Genomic DNA, 24,028 nt, shown 5'->3' on the forward strand with positions numbered 1-24,028 from the left:
TATGTGTTGAAAATTCTTCCAATTCGAATCGATGTTTTATTTTTTATCTCATTCGCCTTGCATATGCACGAGAGAAATAGAAATAAGTGCCCATTTTGGCAATCGCGCTAAATCAGCTGAAGTGAACAAACCGGCAACGTTGCTTTCAATAAATTGCGCAGTTTGAACACAATAAATAAACTACTGTGTTTTGTGTAGATATTTTCAAAAGATCCAATTTTTAAATCTCCTGAACAATAAAGTAATAAAAATGAACCAAACTGAACGTAAACAGATACCAGTCCTGGCGAAAAACCGGAGGAAATTGGTTAGTCCCTTATTTCACATGCAAACCAAAACCGAGGATTGTAAGTATTTGTCTCAAGAGGTAATTAAAGGGGTGAAGAAAACTGGAGTGCTAAATCTACATGGAAAACACTTATCTACAGGTAAATAGCGTACTTGAGTTATTTTTGTGGGTTAAACAGGTCATGTAAAGTTTGTAGTGTGGTGCCATGGCAAGTAGTATAGTCTATTTCAAAATTATGTTCATTTAAAAGGGACTTTTATAGTCAAAATTTTACCCTTTGAGAATGACGTCAAGCAGGTGAAAAAACACGTATGTCTAGAATTAGATCACAAATTTTAACCTACAAATGCTTTAAAAAAATTAGTGCGTTCGGAAGTGACTGATGATCAAGTGCCTTGAAAATCACATGATCATGAGAGTTTCGGTTTAATCATCATTCATTCAGTAAATAGGTGTGCTTGCACTCACTTAAAGATCTCTTCTACTCCTAATAACATAATATATTATTAATGTTCATTGATTTTCTGCTGTGTTTTTGTGATTTGCACAATAAAGCGAAAATAGTAATTTGGCATACCAACATTACCAACTTCTTTGTTTTTCATAAAAGCGGTTATTTTGGTTTTACTGACTGACATTTTCTTAGAAATGTTGGTGAAATACGAGTCGTCAGCTGGAATTCCAGCCTTTTTCATTCGGCATAGGGTCGCAGTACTCAGTTTTAAAGCCTGTGATGCTCTATCATACACATTGGAATAATCAGTTGGGATGACATCTGGAAACTGTTTTTTCTCGTACTCCAAAAAAACCAGCACATTTAGAATTAGCATTTGGGCTTGGTCATTGTAGCGCAGCATTTTTATTCCTTTGATATTTGTTTATATCAGAGTGACAGTAAATGTCAACGTTTTTAATTTGACAGGATGACAAAATTAACAACGTGCTTTTTTTGCTAAAATTGTTGATTTCATATGTTTGATATGCGAGAAACAAAGATGTAAAAAGATGACGTCATTCTCAAAAGGTAAAAATCCAACTATATAATATTAACAAACAATAAAAAATATGGTTTGGTGAAATATGCATGACACTAATTTATAGTAACCAAAGTCCAAATGCCCTGCTGCTGAAAGCTGCTTTTTTTGACCAAATGAATTTAGGCAAATGCTGCCCATCTAGAAATGACTACAAACAAATTCCAATATTACATTTTTTGTTTTGCTTAAACAGAAGAAAAATTATTGTTTAAAAATTTCATTGAAGTGGAAAACCACAAATTTTTTGGGCTTAGCAGTTTTTGAATAATAAAACAGCAAACTATTCACACTGACTGTTTATGCGGCAGTTTTTAACTACTTTCATTCTTGTAAGTCACTACTTTATATGCTGTTAGCTATTTAAGGCTTGCAAATATGTTTTTTAGTGCCACAGCGTCTATTTACTATGTACAGTGATACAGAGGAAAAAGAAGTAAATCTGTGTTTCTCTTCTCCTGTTTGTAAAGATGATGAGCTTTGGTGGAATGTCCAACCTTTAACCAATTTAGATTTAAGCTCTAATGTGTTGTGTGAGATTCCCAGTGAAATTGGAATGTTTCAAGATTTAACGGTTTTGAATGTAAGATTGTTACAGTTGTTGGTATGGTGTAAGCAGAATGTTTGTTATAGTTACAAGATAACTCTCTAACATGTTTGCCTGAAGAAATTCTCAGCCTCACCAAATTAACTAAACTGATTATTAACCGTAACAAGATAAACCGACTACCGAATAATATTGATCAGTTACTGGAGCTGAAAGTTTTGAGCCTTAGTCATAACTGTATCCAGGAACTACCTAACACTTTAGTGGATCTGGTTATGTTGGAAAAAGTGGTAAGGCGGCTGTATTTTACAAACATTTTTCTGAAGTCAATATAGTTAAGTACTCTAGAAATTCCACAAATAATTTGCAGGATTTATCTTATAATGAGTTAGAAGCAATTCCAGTGGGAATTGGATTCTTGGTACGATTAATTGAACTTGACTTGTCGCACAATAAACTTAAGGAATTACCCGCTGATACTGTAAATTTACGTAGTGAGTAATTGACGAACTAGCTCATTAATTAAAACTTAACAGAAAAATGTTTTTGAAGGTTTAACTAAATTAGACATAAACCACAATAGTATTAAATATTTACCGGAATCATTTGGAGAGCTTAGAAGGCTTCAAATCCTTTACGCTCAACATAATGACATTGAGAAAATACCTGACTTTACCGGCTGTGAATGTTTGCAAGAAATTTATCTTGGAAACAATTTTATTAAGGTACTTTCTTAAATTATTTAATCCATCCTTGGTGTGACACTACTGTTTCCAGGAAATACCTTTGGAACTGTGCCATAACCTACCTCACTTAAAAACGTTGGATTTGCGCGATAATCAAATTGCAACCTTACCCAAAGATATCATAAAACTTATGCATTTATGTAAGCTGGATGTGACTAATAATGATTTAATGGAGTGAGTGTCTGGAGTTTCTTTAAGAGAATTGAGTAGACTAATTTTTTTTGGTAGAATACCTCCGGTAGTTTCTTTGCTGCCTCATTTGCAAGTCTTGAAAATTGAAGGTAACAAACTGAAACATATTAGGGCCGATATAGTAGGTACAGGTACTCAAAGAATTTTGAAATTTTTGAGGGAAAGACTAAGCGAGGAGGATTTAGTTGCTATAGCCCAAGATCCTGGTAATATTCCCACAGATTCCTGTGTTTTTCCTGATAGGTAATTTACACTTTTATCTTCGTTTACAGTTTAGTTTAATTGTACTGCTTAAAGGTACAAAATGCGCAATGGAAATGTGCTACAACTACCCATGAAAAATTTATCTACCATTCCAGACCAAGTTTTTAGTGAAGCTAAAGAGGCGCATGTGAATGTAGTAGATTTATGCAAAAACAAATTGTCTCACTTTCCTTTAAGGTAGATTTTTGTGGCTTTTTTATTATTTAAAGTTGTTACTGTCATCTGTAATCAGTTTGCTGTTATTGGCTGAATACTTGACGGAGCTAAATTTATCAACAAACTGCTTACAAGAATTACCTCCAGATATTGCAAAACTAACCAAATTGAAGTTTCTGGATGTCAGCAACAACATGTTATCGACACTGCCCACCGAAATGAACGAGATGACAAGTATGAGGGAAATTGCGTTGTTTAACAACAGGTTCTTTTGTGATTAACTGGACTTGAAAAATCATGAGTGAAAGTGTTATTATAGGTTCAGTAAAATTCCTGATTGTATTTTTGGGATGATCGGGCTTGAAATTTTGCTGTTCAATGATAACAAACTGGAGGAAATCAATGTGGAAGGATTAGCTAAACTTACGCGATTGGCCACATTAAATTTGTCCAACAATAATATTGGTTTTGTGCCTCCCCAATTGGGAAATTTGACTCAATTAAGGTATTAGGTCTGTTCGCAGAGGCAATCCCTGACTGATGTCCAACTCAGAAACAGTAAATGTCAAGTTCCATTGGTTGAATTCTCACGTGAATATCATATTACTAGTTGGAGATTTTCTCTGAGAACAGATCTATTATTATTATGTGTTCACTTTTATTTTAAACAGTTTAATGTATTTGTCATTATAGGTGTTTGGACTTGAAAGGAAACTCATTCCGGCAACCGCGTTACGCCATTTTGGAGCAGGGAACTGACTCAATACTCTCTTATTTAAGGGACAGGATTGCCCCATAAGTATTTGTTGGAATTATATCATATTCTTTATTAAAGCCCAAAGCTTATTCAATGTTATTTTCTTGTACGTTTTTTTTTATTTTGCCAATAAAACAATCCTTTGTTGTTTATTTATAAAATATATTTAACAAACTACCTATATAAACCTTAAAAAATTAAACCAAAGGTGAAGTAGTATTTAATAAGATAAATTCAATTTATTTACTACTTCCAGTATCTTCAAGACAGTCTAAGTCAACACGAAAGAATTAATGTCCAGGAACTGGAACATTCAAAAGCAAATTTTGTCCTCCAGGAAGGTAAGACACTTGCCGGGACCTTGACAGTTGGTAAGCAATGTCTTCTGCCGCTTCTATCCTTCTCAGTTCAACTAAACCTTCACCAGCATCACCAAAAGCTTTAGCCAATAAGGTGGCAGCCTGGGCGTCTCCTTCTGCCGAAATTACAGTAGCTTTTTTCGTTTGTTCTGCCTTCTCTACCAGGAATCTGGCTTTTTCTGCTTCTTGTTGAGCTACCTAAAGACTTAACCATAATTTCTGCACCTTAATCTAAATAAGTATATGTACCTGTTTCAATTCAACAGCCTGGGTGAATTCACGACCGAAAGTCAAATGGGTGATGGAAATATCATCCAAGATAACCCCAAACTGTCCAGCCCTCTCAGTTAAATCGTCACTGACCTTTTGGGAGACCAAGTCCCTCTGTGTGATAAGTTCTCCAGCGTCAAACTGAGCAACCACTGCTTTTAGTACTTCAGTGGTGATTGACGGAAGCACCCGCTCTTCATAGTCCTGACCCAAAACTGAGTAAATCTTGGGTAATTGATCCGGGATTGGACGGAAGAGTATACGAAGAGTGATGTTGACGTTCTGGAGATCTTTACTGCCAGTGATCACCGGGACATTTCTGGGCCTCGACCGAACGTCGAAAATAATGGGTCTTTGCACCCAGGGGATGAAAAAATGCGTTCCCTCACCGATCACCTGCTTTTTGACCCCGGCGAATCGATCGAATATGACGGCCCGGTGCCCGCCGTCCACATTGTAAAGTGCCGAATTTACCACGCCTCCTGCTAGCGCTACACCGAGGCCTAATTGACCTACACGATTAAAAAACTGAGATGCGGACATTTTTGTGTCGTATTATGTGATTTTCCAAGTTCACAAATCTTGCGGAAAATGATGAAAATTTCCACAATGGTGGTAATGGATTCGCTTTAAGGTTATGATGATAAATGAGTTTGACAGTCAGCAAAACTTCAATCTAGTATCATGTGCTCCTTTATACAGTATATGTAGACTGGCCACGTGATAAACGTACCTTTAATAAAAAAAAATTTGTTTGACAGTAACACATTAATTATAACCTCAAATTGTAAAATGGTTGTTTGCGTTTGAGGATAAAAAATAAAAACTCTATGATTGAAAATATTTTTCCGATAAAAGTAACGAAAAAAATATGTTTTCGGATCGTTGTGCTGTTTCGGAACATTTAAGGTGACCGTCAGATTTTGAGTCGTTGAACTTTGTCTGTTGAGGTTACCCAGTGAATTTTTTTTGGCCATGGCAATGTCCAGCTGGATGTTGCGGTCCCAAATGTCGGGGTTCCAGGGTCGCAGGCTTAATTTCCGGTCTGGTAAGCTTAGTTCAAAGTCACCGTGTATAGTAGTAGTTGAAGTTTTCATTCAGGTATATGTTTTTAGGAAAGCAGAGCAGTGAAAAAAGCCTTTTTGAAACTTTGATCAAGCAGGGTAAGTTACTTTACTGTCAGTATAGTGGAGATGTTATAAGAATTATTTTCGTTCAGTAGCACCATTGTAACACTTACAAGTTGTTGCAGATGTTGCCAAATGTACCACAAAAACTTTCACTTTGAAAAAGTAGATTTATTGATTTTTATTCCCTGTTGTAAATAAACCAGAATAGTTTCTGAGTATTCCTTCCAGGAGTTTTGAAATCCACATGTGCAGCATTTGCATAAAATTGGTAGTTTGTGATTGGTTGATAAAAAAGGTGAAAGCTGCTTTTTTGAGCAATCACAAACTATCCACAAAGATTTAGGCAAAAGCTGCACATGTAGGCTTAGCCTTAGGGAAAAATAGACCCAATTCAACTTTGGCCGCATTTGTTTTCAGGCTCCATGACCATAATTTGATTTGAACTGTCAAGCTTAGTTCTCATAACAGCGTTTTGCCTCTGACGTCACTTATTTCCTATTGGTCAACAGTAAATTTTCAGCTGACAGATCTGGCAAAAGTTTTTTCCCTGTTCACAGTAGTTGCCTCTAAACAGGATATTTTTAATTGTCAGTTGTCACAATTTGTTAATATTTTGTTTATTTTTTTAACTTAACTGTTACAGTTTTAAATAGGTATTCTACTATTCAGCTAATTCTGAGGCTAATTCAGCATGTTTTGCAGAAGTGTATTCTTCATTCTGGTTGCCTTGGAAACAAGGATGAATGAAAATATCTTCTATTCTCAAAGTTCCATGGCAATTGCCACATAAAAACTAAAAATGAATTTGAGATATTATTTTATATGAATATAAACATAGGGAACCTACCTCATTTCTGCTGTGACTGCCGTGTTTATTCATTTTTTTTCAGTTTTGCCATTCAGATATGCCCTTTTGCCCTCTGCGTCGTCCAAAATGTCAAAACACTAGAACAGACGCAAGAAGTTGAAAATGTTCAGCTTCTTGCGGGCTGTCATTTTCAAATTTTATTTTTACCAATAGGAAATAAGTGACGTCAGACGCAAGACGCAAAACGCGGTTATGAGAACTTAGCTTCAAAAACATCATTGTGACATCACATTTGCTCTGCTTGCTTCATGGACCCTAAAAACCAATGCTGCTTCTGTCATTGACTGCATTGGTGTTAGGGCTCTATGGAGACAGCAAATTTGACGTCATTATGAGATTATTTAAAAAAAAAACAATAATTTGACCAACTGTCAAATTACGTCATTGTGAAGTCAGTTTCCCTCTACACATTGGATGGAGCCTCAAAACTACACGGCTCACTACATTTATTAATTTCAACAAATAAACCTTGCAGAACCTTATGAAAGTTTCAAAACAGTCCTAAGTAAACTCTGTGAGGCAGACTTGGAGGAAAAAGATTTGCTGAATTACTTAAATACTTTTGTAAGACTCCTTCAGCACTATGAGGCCAACTTTGACCAAGTGCAACTGAGCCGAAATGACATTTTAGTTTGGTAATTTATGGTTTGAATCAACATATTAGCAAATTGACATAAACTTAACTTGTTTGTAGTTTGAAAGTGGTATTGTTACATGAGTCCAGTGTAATCAGATCGGCTGGGTTACGCTGTATTAGACACACTGTACAAGATGAGGCTGATATAGCTAAAATGAATAAATTAGTTATACCATTCCTAATTTCTAGGTAATCAGTCCAGCTAATGTGGTTTGGTGGTTTATTTTATGTGGAGTTTTAGGTCCTTGGACTTGAAAAACGATTTAGAACGATTGGAAGCGATAAAATTAATTAGAAAGGTTTTCATGATAGCTCCAACCACTTTCGAAATTTCTATGGTTCGGAGCTTAATTTCTTTAGCCAATGAGGGTTTGGAAGTGAAAGATCGACTTTTAAGGGTTGGTTTAGCCACTTTAACTGAAATAGGTTGTTTACAAATAATTACCTTTTGACAGTTTGTGCTAAATGATTGTTACTTACAGGGGCTTTTAATCCCTCACTTTTTATTGAATGCGATGGTGTGGCCGCAATTACCCGCAACTTGATCGACTGTCAAATACCCAAAATTGCCGAGTCCTTGTGCGGAATTTTGTTATTACTTTTAGATCGTCCTGAAACTAGAAATAGAGCTTCAGTAGATTTACATAGCTTAGCAGCGCCGTTTTGTGACTTTCACTTTAAACATGCTTGGAAGGATAAAACAAGGTCCGTGGTGGTGTTTTAGACTTTAGTCTTGTAAGTGTAAAGATTTGTTTAGGGATGAACGTCAAGTGCGTCTGAACTGTAGCCGGCTCGCCTTGTTAACTTTACTAAAAAGTTGGCCGGGGTTATTGCATTTTTGTAGTCCGAGAGATCAAGGAGGATTCAAAGCCATTGTGGATGTCTTGTATTTGAATCAACGTGAAGTTCGTGTAAGTTTTATTTTTAAATGCCTCTGTGAAAGGGATTATTAGATGTTTGTACATTTTAGAGGTCAATCTTAGACTTGTTATTTGATTTGCTTGGTCTGCAACAACCCGAATGGACCGACGAATTATCAGTGGCGTTCAGCGCAATTGATCCTTGCGAGCACCAATCATCCTGGCGCTTAAAAGAAGATTTTGTCGCCGCCGAGGGTAAATTTATCTTGCCACATTTGGCCAAAACTACACCCTCACCGACCGAAATGCATTTGGCGTTGTTGCTTTTCTGTTTTCTCGAATGCGGTTTGATGGACGCTCTGACTGAAGTGATTACCAGTAGTGATCCTTTTATAAGCGTCAGGGCCACGGTACTTTTAAGTACGTTCATCACCCACATTTATCGAATTTTTATTGCTCCAATAATCGGACGTTTTTAGGTGAATTATTACGACTGATTCAATTATATTTGCCTTCGGGTTGTTGTAATTTTTCGCCGGCCTTGTCTTTCCTAATCGACTATGCCACCGCTAGTAAACCCCAAGCTATGGCCGCTGTTACGGCTCTTCAACAGTTGCACAAGTGAGTTTTGGTTAGTTCAGTTGAAAATTGATTTGAACGTTATAAATTACAGATTAATGCAGAAACGTCCGGCGTCCTACAGTTTGCACTTGGACTATATTATTAGGAATAGTTCTAGCCGAAAGTCGAAGCACAAACAGGAGAAACATTCCAGGCATAAGGGTATCAAGTCGAAAATAAATCAAGTTAAGGTGGGTTAGTTGTCAGGTTGTTCATTTCATAGTAGTAATAATTTTTTTAGGCTGTTTTGAAGGACGGTGATGACATTGTTCAAGAAACTGGTGTACTGTGGAGTAACGACGTCAAATTGTGGGACTGGAGCTTAATTAAAATGATTTTAAAGGTAACTTTACCACTTCCAGACTGTTCTCGGTTTTAATCAGCTTTAATTTAAACTAAACGTTTAGGGTGAAGGTAGACGTAAACTGGACTTGACTGACTCATCTCATAAACAATTCCTTAAACGGCTTTTGGACTTTTTCACCCCTTCACAAAACAAATACTCCCATATGGATCTGGGTAGTTCACCCAACGATTCGGTGGGCATTACCACAAGCGGAATTGAGTTTATCAAATTTTTGGGGGACGTTAACGATACCGATTGTCAGGTTTGCTGTAGTAGTTTAAATGTTGCGTGGTTATTATTATTGGCTGTGTTTAGAACATGTTAACTGACTTATTCCAAGACATTCACGCTCAAATCAAGGCCATAAAGACCAGTCGAAGCGTTCACGATTGTCTCTTCAGTCCGTCTCACATGATCAACACTCACTGCCAGAGTTATTTCTTATTTATCGGACAGTTTGTTCGATGCGAGTCCGGCAGGGAGATTTTAGATAGTATAAGAATGTTTTCGCTGTAAGTTTTCGTGAAACAACGCTCTAGGAGTGCATAATTTGGTTTGGTTTGCAGACTGCAAGAATTGGCAACCACAACTCATCACGACTGTTACGTCAAATTGATAATTTCCTCGTTGGATTATAGTGTGCCAGGGCCGGCGCGGGAAATTTTAGATGCAGTACTGACCTGTGATATCGAGAGTTCCAGATTGTATGCCACGCAATTTTTATTAGTTCTACTTCGGGTTGGGTATCCGTCTTTTACTGGATGGGCCACGCGGTTGCTTTCTAGGCAATTAGAAGATAAATCAAGGTATCTGTTGGTTTGTAGACAGGTCAAATAGAATCCTCACAAGCTGTCTAAATAACCTAACATTTTCAGCCACCTGTATAAACTTGGCACTATAAATAAACTTAATTTTTCTAATTTTGGCATATAAAGTGACACTTTTTAAAACTGATTAGAGTGACAAAACGTTTTACTTTTCGTAACTAGTTACGAAAATTATCACTTTATGTAACTAGTTATGAAATAGCTATTTATGTAACCAGTTACGAAAAGATCGATTTTGTGTAACGAATGAATGTTTGTAGGGCGAGCGCAGCGAGGTCCTACAATTTGAATGAGTTACACAATAAGACATTTTCGAAACGTGTTGCATACATAATTTTTTCTAATTTTGACCAAAAAGCGGTAAAAACCATCTTTTAAAGTGATTTAACACAAATATTCACTTTCATAGCACCTTGTATAAACAGTGACAACGACATGTTATGATGGATGTCGCCCATATGTTTCTACGGAAATGCATAAAAACAGGGAGTGATGAAATGAACATTTCATAACTAGTTACATAAAGTGATACTTTATGTAACTAGTTACATAAAGTAAAACGTTTTGTCACTCTAATCAGTTTTGAAAAGTGTCACTTTATATGCCAAAATTAGAAAAAGTTTATTTCATCACTCCCTGTTTTTATGCATTTCCGTAGAAACATACTGTTCTCCCGGAGTGAGTTTACCCGTGCGTCACGAAGGCTACGTCATTTATAATCATATGAATCAAATCAAGTTTGCATCAACAAACCTGTTGTGTTCATATTATAGAAAAGGGCGTGTCTAAAGCTTCGTCACGTTTAAAATTTTGCGTGTATTGTCAGTCAGAAAGTAGAGATCTTTGGCTGCAAATTTGCACTAAAACAACCTTATACCAAAGCAAATCAAAAATATCTTGACCGAAATAACATTTTTTATTTATGAGAAGTCTCCGTTTGGATCATAGAATTCCATCTAAATTTGAAACCTAATTTATTTACCAAAATTCGCAGAGATGTATCACCAATATGTAGTAGTTCTTTAACTTTAAGCTCTTGATTTAGGTTCTGGATGATTACATGTTTCTCTAAAATAAATACAACAAATTAAAAATTTAATAAGACATTCTGAGTGATGCTGTAATATCTCATATTTCATTTTCAGGTTGCAATCCACTAATTTTATTTAAAACCCGCTGAAAAACATTTTAGACGCTTATTTTATTTTTTGTATGAGTTTATTATTAATATGTTTGAAGAAATTTTTATGAAAAATCTATAATGCAACCCAAAAATCTCAGTCTCTGGAAACAATGAAATGTTAATAGATGTTTCTTACAAAAGTAGATATATTTTACTATTATTAACATACTATCGTTGTACATATCATATAATGTATTTCAAACATCCATTTTAATGCTTTCAGATAAATCAGTGGTCTTGACCCGTCGATAACGTCTCGATTTAGGTTTTCTAGGTGAGGAAATCATAAGATTACTTGCTTGCTTTTCCCGAATCGAATAAACAGTTTTGCGGGAAATTTTCAAAGCAGCTACAACCTTCTAGTATCAAAAAAAATACATCAGTAAGAATATGTAAGGTCTTAAAATTTCTTATTTTTTTCCTGAACAGATGATAAAGCTTATAAAGGTCTTCCATTAGTTTTTTCCAATTCAAAATATTCACAAAAGTTAAGAATTAACTGCTGGGCTTGTCTGTAGAGAATTTTTCCAGGCATTTTCTAAAAAAATACTCTAATAAAATGATTAACAACACAAAGAAACGGAAAAGAATTAATAGTAAACAAATCAAATAAATTTCGATGGTTGTCAAACTGACAATGACTTGAAATAGAAGCGCTAATCAGTAAATGTTTTTTTTGGAAGACATTCACTTAGATATTTATCCTTTCTGAAAGTGAACAATAGACAAGGATGAAGTCAATAATGCATGTCTACTTCTAAATCACAGGGGGATGACGCACGGATAAACTCAGACCGCGAGAACAGAGCCGCTTTCCAGCCGACCATTTTATGCACATTAACGAGCATATGTGCACCAAACTTTTTCCGATGTGCGTTCCCAGTTCGCATTTTTAGACGTGAGCTTGGTACGCAAACGCCTTCTCCCTTTTCCCCTGGTGCACCACCCGCAATATTTGGGCTTCAAGCACAAGTCATTGTTGTTTGAGGTTAAACACGAAATAATTGTTTTGGTTTCTGCACTTCCGAGTTAAAACATTAAATAATATGGATTGTGGTAATTTGGAAAGTGCCAATAGCCGATTATAATCAGATTATCGCAGGAGGTTAGTTAAAAACACTTTAATTTTTTTAATTCTCAACTTTTCTTCATCCATAGTTGATTCTTAAAAATCTACCTTAACATCTGTAAATAATTTCACTTAAACTTAAAAAACAGCACTGAAAATTTGTACTTAATTTAAAAAGTTTAACGACAAAAGTGACACTGGCACGAATACTTGACGCAAAACCGCAAAAAGACAGTTCCAGGCTGCGAGTTCCTGTTTCGAGAATTTGCGCTTCATGCGTGGGGTTTGGCGCTTTGACAAAATGTCGGCTGGAAAGCGGCTCTGATGGGCGACATCCATCATAACATGTCGTTGTCACAGTTTATACAAGGTGCTATGAAAGTGAATATTTGTGTTAAATCACTTTAAAAGATGGTTTTTACCTTTTACCGCTTTTTGGTCATCATCAAATTAGAAAAAAATATGTATGCAACACGTTTCGAAAATGTCTTATTGTGTAACTCATTCAAATTGTAGGACCTCGCTGCGCTTGCCCTACAAACATTCATTCGTTACACAAAATCGAACTTTTCGTAACTGGTTACATAAATAGCTATTTTATTATTCTTAGAAAAGTAGTTTTGTCCGCATTGTCCACCCTACACGAAGCCTGCGAATTGCCCGATTGTTTAGAAACGTTAACGGATTTACCGTTGAGTTTAACAAAAATGGGGGAAAAGGGTGAGTTGCTTTATATCAGGATGCTTTCTACTGAAAAGGGTTTCAAAAGATGCGGCGAAGACAAGGTAAACTGTTACTCATTTACAATTACACTTTTGCTAAAATTTTGACGTAGCTTTTGAGCGTTATATCAAAATGGGACACTAACATGAACTATAGATACGTGCGATTGGTGGAGGGTGATATATCGGACACGCTTACTTTACATCAGCGAGACGAGGATGGAAAATATGAACGCGTAGTGTCCAATGCGGCCACTAGAAATTATCGGTATTAATTCTTTCTATTTTCTTATTGTTTTCCAACTTGAAATTATTTATAGAAAGGACATTATTTTACCTCCTCACCTTTACGGACAATTGAATCAGCACGCTGAAGGTTTTAGAATGTTGACGGCCAATGGTTCGATAACTTCAATGGTAGAAGTAAGCGTTTTATTGCTGTTAAAGTTTAGGGAGAGTCACTGAAAGTTTTTCAGCTTATTCATAAAGGTATTTGCGGTACTGACGACGAAATTCTGAAATTGAAAGCGGCTTTGTGGGCTATCGGTCATTTGAGTACCTCAAAAATGGGTTTTGAGTATCTAAACTCTTTGGAATTTGTCTGTCACATGATCAGTTTGGCAACTAAATGTCCCGTTTACGGGGTGAGATGCACTGCTTTCTATGCTTTGGGTCTGGTGGCCACCACGTCACTTGGCGCGGATGAACTGAATATGAATGGTTGGCTGGCTGTCAGACATAACCGGTAATACTTCAGTTGCTAAATTAAGGGAGATTTGCAAAAAGTAATGATTTATAGACACGAACGTTGGCCTATTATACAACAAGAACCCATGGATACTTACTACATTTCCTATTTCACCTCGTCTGTATGGGACCAGGCTAAATATACCACGACCAGTGCGGACGCGACTAGTGATGACGAAGTCACTTTGAGCGAGGAAGACGACCGATTAGCAGATTATTCAATCTCCTCCATTTTAAATCCAGGTAAAAACTCTGAATGATAGGAAAACTGTTTTTAAGGGTTGTTTAAAGGCGACCTAGGTCCCACTTAAGCTAAATTATGCTTTGACTGTGATAGACATAGATAGATAATAGATAAACATAACCTAGCTAAGGTGTCGTTAAATATGTCGGTGCAAATTGATCTTAGAACACTTGTATATCCTTCTAGCAAATTTCAGCGTGGCCCCTGGCACTTTTTAGAACTTTGTCAGTATCATTTACAGGCCATTGGCACTTTCTGAATGGATCTAGAAGTTTTTGACAAATAAAAACAATTCTTGGAGGGTTTAAGAAACTTGTAAATGCCTCTAGCAATTTCTTTAAGGTTTACAGTATTATTTAGAGAGCCGTCGCACTTTCAAAATGGTTCTAGTGGCATCTACCAATTTAAAACAATCCTTGGAAGGTTTAAGACACTTGTAGAAGCCTCTGGCACTTTTTAGAAGGTTGTCAGTAGCATTTAGAGGCCACTGGCACTTTCTGAATGGATCTAGAAGTTTTTGACAAATAAAAACCATTCTTGGAGGGTTTAAGAAACTTGTAGAAGCCTCTGGCACTTTTTAGAAAGTTGTCAGTAGCATTTAGAGGCCACTGGCATTTTCTGAATGGATCTAGAAGTTTTTGACAAATAAAAACAATTCTTGGAGGGTTTAAGAAACTTGTAAAAGCCTCTAGCAATTTCTATAAGGTTTACAGTATTATTTAGAGAGTTCTCACACTTTCAAAATGATTCTAGAGGCATCTGCCAATTTAAAACAATCCTTGGAAGGTTTAAGAAACTTGTAAAAGTCTCTAGTCATTTCTAAAAGGTTTACAGTATTATTTAGAGAGCCGTCACAGTTTTAAAATAGTTCTAGAAGCATCTGCCAATTTAAAACAATCCTTGGAAGGTTTAAGACACTCGTAGAGGCCTCTGGCACTTTTTAGAAAGTTGTCAGTAGCATTTAGAGGCCACTGGCACTTTCTGAATGGATCTAGAAGTTTTTGACAAATAAAAACCATTCTTGGAGGGTTTAAGAAACTTGTAGAAGCCTCTGGCACTTTTTAGAAAGTTGTCAGTAACATTTAGAGGCCACTGGCACTTTCTGAATGGATCTAGAAGTTTTTGACAAATAAAAATAATTCTTGGAGGGTTTAAGAAACTTGTAAAAGCCTCTAGCAATTTCTATAAGGTTTACAGTATTATTTAGAGAGTTCTCACACTTTCAAAATGATTCTAGAGGCATCTGCCAATTTAAAACAATCCTTGGAAGGTTTAAGAAACTTGTAAAAGTCTCTAGTCATTTCTAAAAGGTTTACAGTATTATTTAGAGAGCCGTCACAGTTTTAAAATAGTTCTAGAAGCATCTGCCAATTTAAAACAATCCTTGGAAGGTTTAAGACACTCGTAGAGGCCTCTGGCACTTTTTAGAAAGTTGTCAGTAGCATTTAGAGGCCACTGTCACTTTCTGAACGGATCTAGAAGTTTTTGACAAATAAAAACATTTCTTGGAGGGTTTAAGAAACTTGTAAAAGCCTCTAGCACTTTCTGAATGGATCTGGAAGTTTTTGACAAATAAAAACAATTCTTGGAGGGTTTATGAAACTTGTAAAAACCTCTAGCCATTTCTATAAGGTTTACAGTATTATTTAGAGAACTCTCGCACTTTCAAAATAGTTCTAGAGGAATTTGCCAATTTAAAACAATCCTTGGAAGGTTTAAGACACTTGTAGAAGCCTCTGGCACTTTTTAGAAAGTTGTCAGTAGCATTTAGAGGCCACTGGCACTTTTTGAATGGATCTGGAAGTTTTTGACAAATAAAAACAATTTCTGGAGGGTTTAAGAAACTTGTAGAAGCCTCTAGCAATTTCTATAAGGTTTACAGTATTATTTAGAGAGCCGTCGCACTTTCAAAATGGTTCGAGTGGCATCTGCCAATTTAAAACAATCCTTGGAACGTTTAAGACACTTGTAGAAGCCTCTGGCACTTTTTAGAAGGTTGTCAGTAGCATTTAGAGGCCGCTGGCACTTTCTGAATGGATCTAGAAGTTTTTGACAAATAAAAACAATTCTTGGAGGGTTCAAGAAACTTGTAAAAGCCTCTAGTCATTTCTAAAAGGTTTACAGTATTATTTAGAGAGCTCCCGCACTTTCAAAATGGTTCTAGAGGCATCTGCCAATTTAAAACAATCCTTGGAAGGTTTAAGACACTCGTAGAGGCCTCTGGCACTTTTTAGAAGGTTGTTAGTAGCATTTAGAGGTCTCTAGCACTTTTGAATCAAGTTTGAAACGTTTAAGTGCATTCTTGACACATCACATGTAAATTTAGCATTAAACCTCCTAATTTGTTACCAAGTGGTACAAACTATTTTGTTTGTAAAGGCAATATTTTTTAATAGATATTAGAACAATCAAACAATCAACATTGCCAGCGGTTAGGACACCGCCCGAATCGTTCCACAAACGATCCCTGTCCGAATCCAAAACGTTTGACGCTTCTACCGCGTTTGATGTGGAAAATAAGTGTTCCTATGATAACGTGATAGTTAGATTGCGCAACAGTTCCATAACTGAAAGTACCACGTCCGGTGTTAGTTCCTGCGATTCACTGCCTAACAGACCTGGAGGAGGGTAAGTTAATGTTGATCAAGTGCAAAATCAACGAATTATGAAAGACATTTCAGGACCACATATTTACAAACTCTCAGTCCAATACCGAGCTCAACTAGTTTAAGTGGGTTCAAACTTCCCAGACCTATTGAAAGACATTCCCACAGGATATCCTCCAATAGTAAGTTGTTTTGGATACTTAAATTTACTACTACTTTGATGTAATTGTTTTAGGCGCCAGTTCGGATGTGTCCTCTTCATTATCGGGTGGCAACGCGAACGAGTTAAGTTTGCAGAATATGTTGGGTTACCAAACTATCAGATACATAAGAAGGCGGGATTCGTTGAATTTCCGTCGTACCGAACGTGACGATTACTTGTTCAGGCCGCCACCCTCAAGGTAAATTGTTAAAATTTGAGCATGTGTGTGTTAATGTACATTAATTCAAGTCTTGGACCCTTTTATCACTAAAGTAGTTCCTATTTAACTGTGATGTTAACGAGAAAAATGCTCTAGCAAATGCATTGTTTTAGTAGCGGTGGTCGTTCGTTTACGGCTGACATGTTGACCAAAACAGAGCCCAGCGCTACTATACACTACTCCAGTCTAATCCAACCGAAATTGCAGCCAATGTACGATTTTACTAAGATTCACAAGCCTAGAGACACCATTTACCGGGGTGTTTGTTTGCCTAAGAACTTGACGGATTTGTTCCCTGATGATGACGTAAGTGAAACACAAGGACGGTAAACAGTAAAGGATTGCTTAATCCCATAAGCTCAATGTTACCCGTATCGGCTCGGATTGTTAACCGATTGCAGTCGATCATTTTTAGCATATTGTAGTGATGGGCGTAAATTTACCATGATCGGTTATTTACCGGTAAAGTAAAATTCAATGTGACCGGAAAATTTGCCAATTTTACCAGTAAATTTATGGGTCTAATTGAAATTTGCTTGAAAAATATCATTTTCGTGTCCTGACTGTCATTAATTTGAAAAGTCATAAATCTGAATCAATATACTTTTCATGCACCTCCTGTATAGTAGCGGCACTGACCGACTGAAACTCTAGGGATGAGTTTAGCAGTTTTTTACAGAAATTTCTGTTTTTTTTTCAAATTTTTTGAGTTATTTAGGAAAAACTAGTTTGGCGCAACAAATTTTCAAATCAGTTGAAATTCTGGTTTAAAATTTGAACAGCCTGTAATTCGGTTATTTTTTGGGAGTTCAGGGAAGTTGTATCGCTTAAATTAGCCGTCTTGAGCTCCTTTTTCCAGTAGTGTTAAGCAAAAAATTCTATCTCAAAAAATGTGCACAGGGTGAGCGAAAACATTCAATCACCATACTTTTCATGCACACCCTGTATACTGGAAGCCAAAACGGTCCTGCAACCTTACGGTGCTAAGTTAAAGAGTTGATTAGGAACATTTTTGGTCTCCTGCAATTTTTTTTTTAATAGTCACCGTTTTCGAGTAATTCAGGAAACTGGTTTGTTAAGTTAGTAAAATTGTGATTTAAATTTTGAACACGGTTTAAAGGTCTAAATTGCTTGTAAAACCCACTTGGAGTGACCGAATCATATTTTTAAGCACATTTTTCTAATTCTCATTAAATTTTCTATTCAATAACATAAAAAAAATACTACGAAATTTGGTACAGTCAGGGAGAAAGGCGGTGTCAAAGTTTGAACTGCCAGAAACACAGTTTGAAAGGACAGTCAGTGACAAAATCACCTGTAAAACCTACTTGGAGTGAGAAAATGACTGTTTTAAGTACATTTTTGGAATCCTCATTAAATTTCTTATCCAATAACATGAAAAAGCCCTACAAAATTTGGTACAGTTAGGGAAAAAGCGATGTCAAAGTTTGAACTGCCAGAAACACAGTTTGAAAGGACAGTCAGGGACAAAATCGCCTGTAAAACCCACTTGGAGTAAGAAAATGACTGTTTTAAGCAAATTTTTGAAATCCTCATTAAACTTCCTATCTGAAGGGGGTGTCAATGTTTGAACTGCTAGTAACACCGATTGAATAAACAGATCCTATTGAATAACATTAAAAGAAAAACTTGCCAGAAACACATTGTTTGTAATTTACCGGTCAAATTTTCCTGGTAATGTAAAATATTTACTTTACCGGTAATTTATGCACTACGAGCCCGAGACTTTACTGTGACGTCAGGATCCATCGCCGCCGGGAAACAAAATCGTCCAATCGAGCACCTTTACTTTACTGTTTACCGTCCTTGAGTGAAATATACCAAATAAACTATAACTTTTGGTATCTTCTTAAACCTTTTGTCATGATGATTATCATCATGAAATTGAAGATGAGATTCACCCAAATCCACCTCTTTTCCAACCTACATGATAATACCATCATAACTGGCATCAGATTCACCCTGACCATTCATTCAGGTGCAGTAAATAAATTTAAATAAATAAAAAAATATATATATATTTTTGTCATGATTATTATCATCCTGAAGATGAGATTTACTCAAATCTCCCTCACCTCCTAGTTGCATGATAATATCGTCATAACTGGCATCAGATTCACCCTGACCATTCATTCTAATAATCTAGTAAATAAAGAAAATTTAAATAAATAAGCTTGAATAAAAATTCTATAATAGGGATGCCAAGTTATTTTTAAGGTAAATAACTAAACCTATCTAACTTACTTTCTACCTAAAAATCCTGCTTCTAAATATATCATTGAAACTACAAATATCTTTAATACAAAAAATTACAAACTATTTACAACTAATACTCTTCGTCAAAGAGTCCAAATTGTCCAAAATAAACCGTCAGTTGACCAATCTTCTTCTTTTCCGTTGAGGTGGATTTTTAACTGCAAAGGCTGTACCTCGGTAACAGCCGGGAGGCCTCCTCGGTTATCGATTTAACCACTTCTGGAATAGGTCCTCTATCACAATCTGCTCCATGTCATAACGTGGACTAGACGGTACAATTGCTGGTAGCACTCGGTATTACACTCAGTAACTTCCGTTCCGGAAGGAAAACAGCTTTCTAAGATCCCCTGATCTTCAATAGTCTGATTTTTTCTCGAATTTTTTAGAAAACCGACTTTCCAGCTCTCATTCAAAGTCTCTCTTGACAATCAACAACCAAAAAACAAAAAAACCTTTTTTCCCACCTTCTACCTCCACGTACCACCCTTTTCACCTCCTTTGAAGTTCATCAAGTAATACTGTTAATTTTCTTAATAACTACATACAATCCTACTAAATCTAACTATAATGGTAAACACTTGACATCCCTACAAAAATGTACCTTTTCTATAAATTAAATAAATAAATTTTCTGTATTTTCTTGAAAAAAAAAATCCTTATTTTCAAGACAATTTGAATAAAAACCTATTTTAGGGGTGCCAAGTTAACTTACTTTCTACCTAAAAAAAAACCTGCCTCTAAATATATGATAATACAATTGTTTTTTATAAACAAATTACAAACTACTTACACCTAATACTCTTCGCCAAAACAGTCCATAACACCCCGTCAGTTGACCAAACTTAATAGATAACTCGATAACAGCCTGGAGACCTCCTTGGTTACAAATTCAACCACTTCTGGATCCGACCCTCTTCAAAATCGGCTTCACTGGACAACGTGCAATAATTGTGATACAGGAGCTGGTAGCACTTGATTTTACTCCCCGTAATTCCGGATCCGGAAGGAAATAGCTTTCTAAGATCTCCTGATCTTCAATACTGTGATTTTTCTCAAACTTCTATGGCGAATTCGACTGGAAAGCCCTATCCGAGTGCACGGCCTACCCCAGCTTTCTAAGATCTCCTGATCTTCAATACTGTGATTTTTCTCAAACTTCTATGGCGAATTCGACTGGAAAGCCCTATCCGAGTGCACGGCCTACCCCAGTTCAATTCGCATTTTCTCAGTGCCATGAAAAAGTTGCTCTAACTCGGATTAGCCACATCAGTGCAGATATTAAAACGAGGTTGATTCGACTGGGATTGACAATTGACAGAAAATTTATCTAATTTATCAAATTGTCCCAAACAAGCTAACCACTCTTCATCCGAGGAATCACTCTCGCTGCTAGATGACGTGTTTAATAAAAATTCTTCAAGTAAAGCCTTTGACACCATTTCTATTTATTTGTTTCTCTAGCCAGAACTGAACTAGAATTATACTTACAGCACAGTTCTAAAATTTTGCACTAATTGCTAAAACACCGCACCGAATGCAAGCCAGCCGAATCCTCACAGACCGCACTAAATTGGTGCATTTCCGAGACGAACATAAATATTTTCAAAACCAGTGCAGAACTTTGTCAGTCGAACAACCAGCACCGAGCGAGTGTGCTTTCAGTGCAGATTAGTGCGCACTAGTGCCGCCAGTCGAATTCGCTATTAGAAAATTGACTTTCCAGCTCTCATTAAAAGTCTCTCTTGACAATCAACAACCAAAAACAACTTTTATCCCACCTTTTACCTCCACGTACCACCTTTTTTAAAGTTTATGAAGTAATATTATTAATATACTAATGGCTGCATATACAACCCTACTTAAATTAATTATAATGGAAAACATTTAACATCCCTATAAAAGTTTATATTTTCTATTAAAAAAAAAATTAAAAATTTCTTTATTTTTTTAAAAAGATGGTTATTTTGCCACCCTGAATATCTTCCAAAATAATTTCTCTGTTAAAAAATGCTAAGACACGTCAACAAAGATTGCAAGGGGGACATCTTTTTACGTGGTATTTTAATTTCTGCCATCAGCCCCTTTGCCGCCATAGCCACCCCCACTAAGTTTTCAAACGGCACCATACCCTGTGTGGCACATCGTTGGAAAGGGTATTTCATAAGGAATTAATTGCACTATTTTATTTGTACATTTGCTTTGAATTGAGACCAAAAAAAATAAAAACATTTTTTTGTTATTTTGGCAAACTGCTGATAACACTACCGAATACCTGTTTTCCATTCCATGTTTTTGCCTCAGTCGGTCAACTTGTAAGTTCGTTTTGAAGGAACATTGTCAATATGGTTTACACGACTGCCGAAAGAATAGAAATTGTACGTTTTTATTTTAAACATAACGCTTTCAATGCAATCCATCCAGATAAATTAATTGGTCGTCAATACGTCTTAAAGTTGATGCAAAAATTCATGTAAACTGGTTCAGTGACAAACAAAAAACATCTACCTGAAAGACAAATTATTAATGAACCAATTGAAGTTGCTGTTTTGGGACACGTTGCAATGGATAATAATCAGTCTTTAAATCAAATTTCCCATGCATCGGGTGTTTCGACAAGCAGTGTATGGAGAATTTAAAAAAAACACAATTTTCATCCATACATATAAGGTAAAATTGGTTCAGGAATTAAACGAAGATGACTATGATAGAAGACTACAATTTTGTGAAATTATGTCTACTAATCTGACAAACAACGTGAACTTGTTGTACAATATTTGCTTCAGTGATGAGTGTATGTTTTTGAATGGAGAAGTGAACAGGCATAACTGTAGGTATTGGTCAGACACGAATCCACATTGGTTTAGGGAAACCCATACCCAATATCCAGAAAAAACTTAATGTTTGGGCAGGTATTTTAGGAGACCACATCGTTGGTCCGTTTTTTATTGACGGTAATTTTAATGGCGCTACTTATCTTGAGCTTCTTGACACCACTGTTGATCCGACCATAACAGAGCTACTAGAAAATGATGAAAATTTATTTGAAAATCAACTAATTTTCCAACAAGACGGTGCACCTCCACACTATTCACTTCCCGTTCGAGAATATCTGAACAATCGATTTCCTGGAAGATGGATTGGTAGACGTGGTCCCATGGAATGGCCTGCGAGATCACCCGACCTCACTCCGTTGGACTTTTTTCTATGGGGGCATTCAAAATCTAAAGTCTATGCAACACAGCCGGCCAATATTGCAGACCTTAGGCAGAGAATAATACATGAATGCCGACAACTGACACCGCAAGTCCTCACAAATGTTCGCGAGCTCTTCCAAAGTCGCTTGTATTATTGTATGGAAGTTAACGGAGGTTATTTTGAGCCATTAATTAAATGATAACCGCTATTTGCTATTATTTCTGCAGTTAACAACAAATAAACACAAAACGTATTTTTTATTTTTTTGGTCTCAATTCAAAGCAACTGTACGAATAAAATAGTGCAATTAATTCCTTATGAAATACCCTTTCCAACGATGTGCCACACAGGGTATGGTGCCATTTGAAAACTTAGTGGGGGTGGCTTTGGGGGCAAAGGGGCTGATGGCAGAAATTCAAAGCCTACGTAAAAATATGTCCCCCGTGTAATCTTTGTTGACGTGTCTTAGCATTTTTTAACAAAGAAATTATTTTGGAAGATATTCAGGGTGGCTACTTTTAATTGAAAAACCCTGTATAAATGAGTTGATTTTCCATTGGAAACCATAACTTGACATTTGGGATTGATTTTCAGCTTAACTCATTCAAATTATCAACTGAAAGCAACGAGTCGATCAACACTCTAGATCCGTCAACGCCGACCAGTCAGAAGGAAAAATTGCCATGGAAACATTCGCAAGAAACGTGCATTTGCTGCAGTGAAAAAGTCACTCCCCTACTGTTGGATTTCACTGAAGGTACTTACCGGTGTTTAACTCGATTTTTACGTAAATTTAATTCGTTACAACCAATTAGATCCGGCCAAAACGGAAATTCTTAAAATCAGCGAACGGCTGGCCAATCCGGTGCTGAGCAAGATTTTCAAAAACCAACTGTTGCGCCTGAAACAAAAAGACCCCAAGCAGTTCAAGGACGTGTGCCTCTACTCGGAAATTTGCAAAATGTTTTCCGAATCCAATTACGCTTTGATTAATCGTAGGGTGTTGCACGAACTGTTTCTAGACGTTTGTTTTGACAGGTGTTTTGAGGCGGCCAGAAAATTGTTTCCGGTAACGTCCGAAGAGCCAAAAACGCACAGTTTGCACGAGGCCACCAGTCCTACGGAATTTAAAACCTTAGATTCGCTCAAACTAATCAGTGTCGAGAATAAATTTCCTATACGGACTAGAGATAGCGTCAACTGACGTTAACTTAACGAAAGGTAAGCAAAACTTTGTTTTAGTTTAGGGAACATATTGAAATTCTACAACGTTCCGGAAAACGAGTAAACCAAATAAACTTTATTTCTTTACCTATATACAGTTCAACGTTTTATAATTGTGCTAAATTGACCGTTGTATTACTTACTTTAAGGTGTATATGCTGAGAGTAAGTGTTTTAAATACTTTCAGGGTTAATATGATTGGTCTTTTGACACAAACTGGGACATTTATGCAAATGTTATTCCCAGGGATAAATTCTATTAAGAACTTAATTTTTTTTAAAGTATATTTGAGGTGTGTTTCTCGCAGAATTTTATTTTACTATTATTGGGCCTATAAAAGTGGGTGATATTGTGTAGCTTGAAAATTTGTTCTTAGTTGCGAAAGTACCTTATTATTAATATATGCTCTGGATATGTTTTCATGGTTTTATTGAAA

At 36.3% G+C, this 24,028-nt stretch overlaps 3 protein-coding genes across 7 annotated transcripts; 2 read left to right on the forward strand and 1 right to left on the reverse strand.

Moving 5' to 3' along the window:
• Positions 1-82: 82 nt before the first annotated feature.
• On the forward strand, positions 83-4,084 carry LOC145733021 (leucine-rich repeat-containing protein 40-like). 3 transcript variants are annotated; one of them, XM_081985618.1, is made up of 11 exons: positions 83-428; positions 1,713-1,906; positions 1,957-2,160; positions 2,241-2,364; positions 2,423-2,595; positions 2,648-2,790; positions 2,845-3,051; positions 3,106-3,249; positions 3,305-3,493; positions 3,548-3,733; positions 3,922-4,084. In XM_081985618.1, the coding sequence occupies exons 1-11, from the start codon at positions 251-253 to the stop codon at positions 4,025-4,027; spliced, it is 1,848 nt and encodes a 615-aa protein (XP_081841744.1). In that variant the 5' UTR covers positions 83-250; the 3' UTR covers positions 4,028-4,084. The 3 variants fall into 3 exon arrangements, with proteins under 3 accessions (XP_081841744.1, XP_081841746.1, XP_081841745.1); XM_081985619.1 differs by lacking the exon at positions 83-428 and adding an exon at positions 1,340-1,655; XM_081985620.1 differs by lacking the exon at positions 1,713-1,906 and having other exon boundaries at positions 275-428.
• A 42-nt stretch (positions 4,085-4,126) lies between these two features.
• Phb1 (prohibitin 1) lies at positions 4,127-5,248 on the reverse strand. The gene is made up of 2 exons (XM_081985627.1): positions 4,594-5,248; positions 4,127-4,542 (listed from the first exon to the last, which is right to left on the reverse strand). The coding sequence occupies exons 1-2, from the start codon at positions 5,155-5,157 to the stop codon at positions 4,276-4,278; spliced, it is 831 nt and encodes a 276-aa protein (XP_081841753.1). The 5' UTR covers positions 5,158-5,248; the 3' UTR covers positions 4,127-4,275.
• On the forward strand, positions 5,248-24,009 carry rictor (rapamycin-insensitive companion of Tor). 3 transcript variants are annotated; one of them, XM_081985602.1, is made up of 25 exons: positions 5,248-5,662; positions 5,730-5,777; positions 7,088-7,247; positions 7,307-7,438; positions 7,491-7,675; positions 7,732-7,954; positions 8,007-8,160; positions 8,220-8,529; positions 8,589-8,730; positions 8,783-8,921; positions 8,972-9,073; positions 9,138-9,338; positions 9,392-9,588; positions 9,643-9,882; positions 12,766-12,940; positions 12,991-13,145; positions 13,198-13,300; positions 13,354-13,622; positions 13,677-13,867; positions 16,265-16,496; positions 16,550-16,656; positions 16,710-16,875; positions 17,010-17,202; positions 22,963-23,125; positions 23,184-24,009. In XM_081985602.1, exons 1-25 carry the CDS (start codon positions 5,590-5,592, stop codon positions 23,570-23,572), a joined length of 4,449 nt encoding a protein of 1,482 aa, XP_081841728.1. In that variant the 5' UTR covers positions 5,248-5,589; the 3' UTR covers positions 23,573-24,009. The 3 variants fall into 3 exon arrangements, with proteins under 3 accessions (XP_081841728.1, XP_081841729.1, XP_081841730.1); XM_081985603.1 differs by having other exon boundaries at positions 17,013-17,202; XM_081985604.1 differs by having other exon boundaries at positions 8,783-8,915.
• Positions 24,010-24,028: the final 19 nt, after the last annotated feature.

The sequence above is a fragment of the Ips typographus genome, linkage group LG8 (assembly GCF_016097725.1).
Source record: "Ips typographus isolate SLU linkage group LG8, UJ_Ityp_2.0, whole genome shotgun sequence".
Lineage (NCBI taxonomy): Eukaryota > Metazoa > Arthropoda > Insecta > Coleoptera > Curculionidae > Ips > Ips typographus.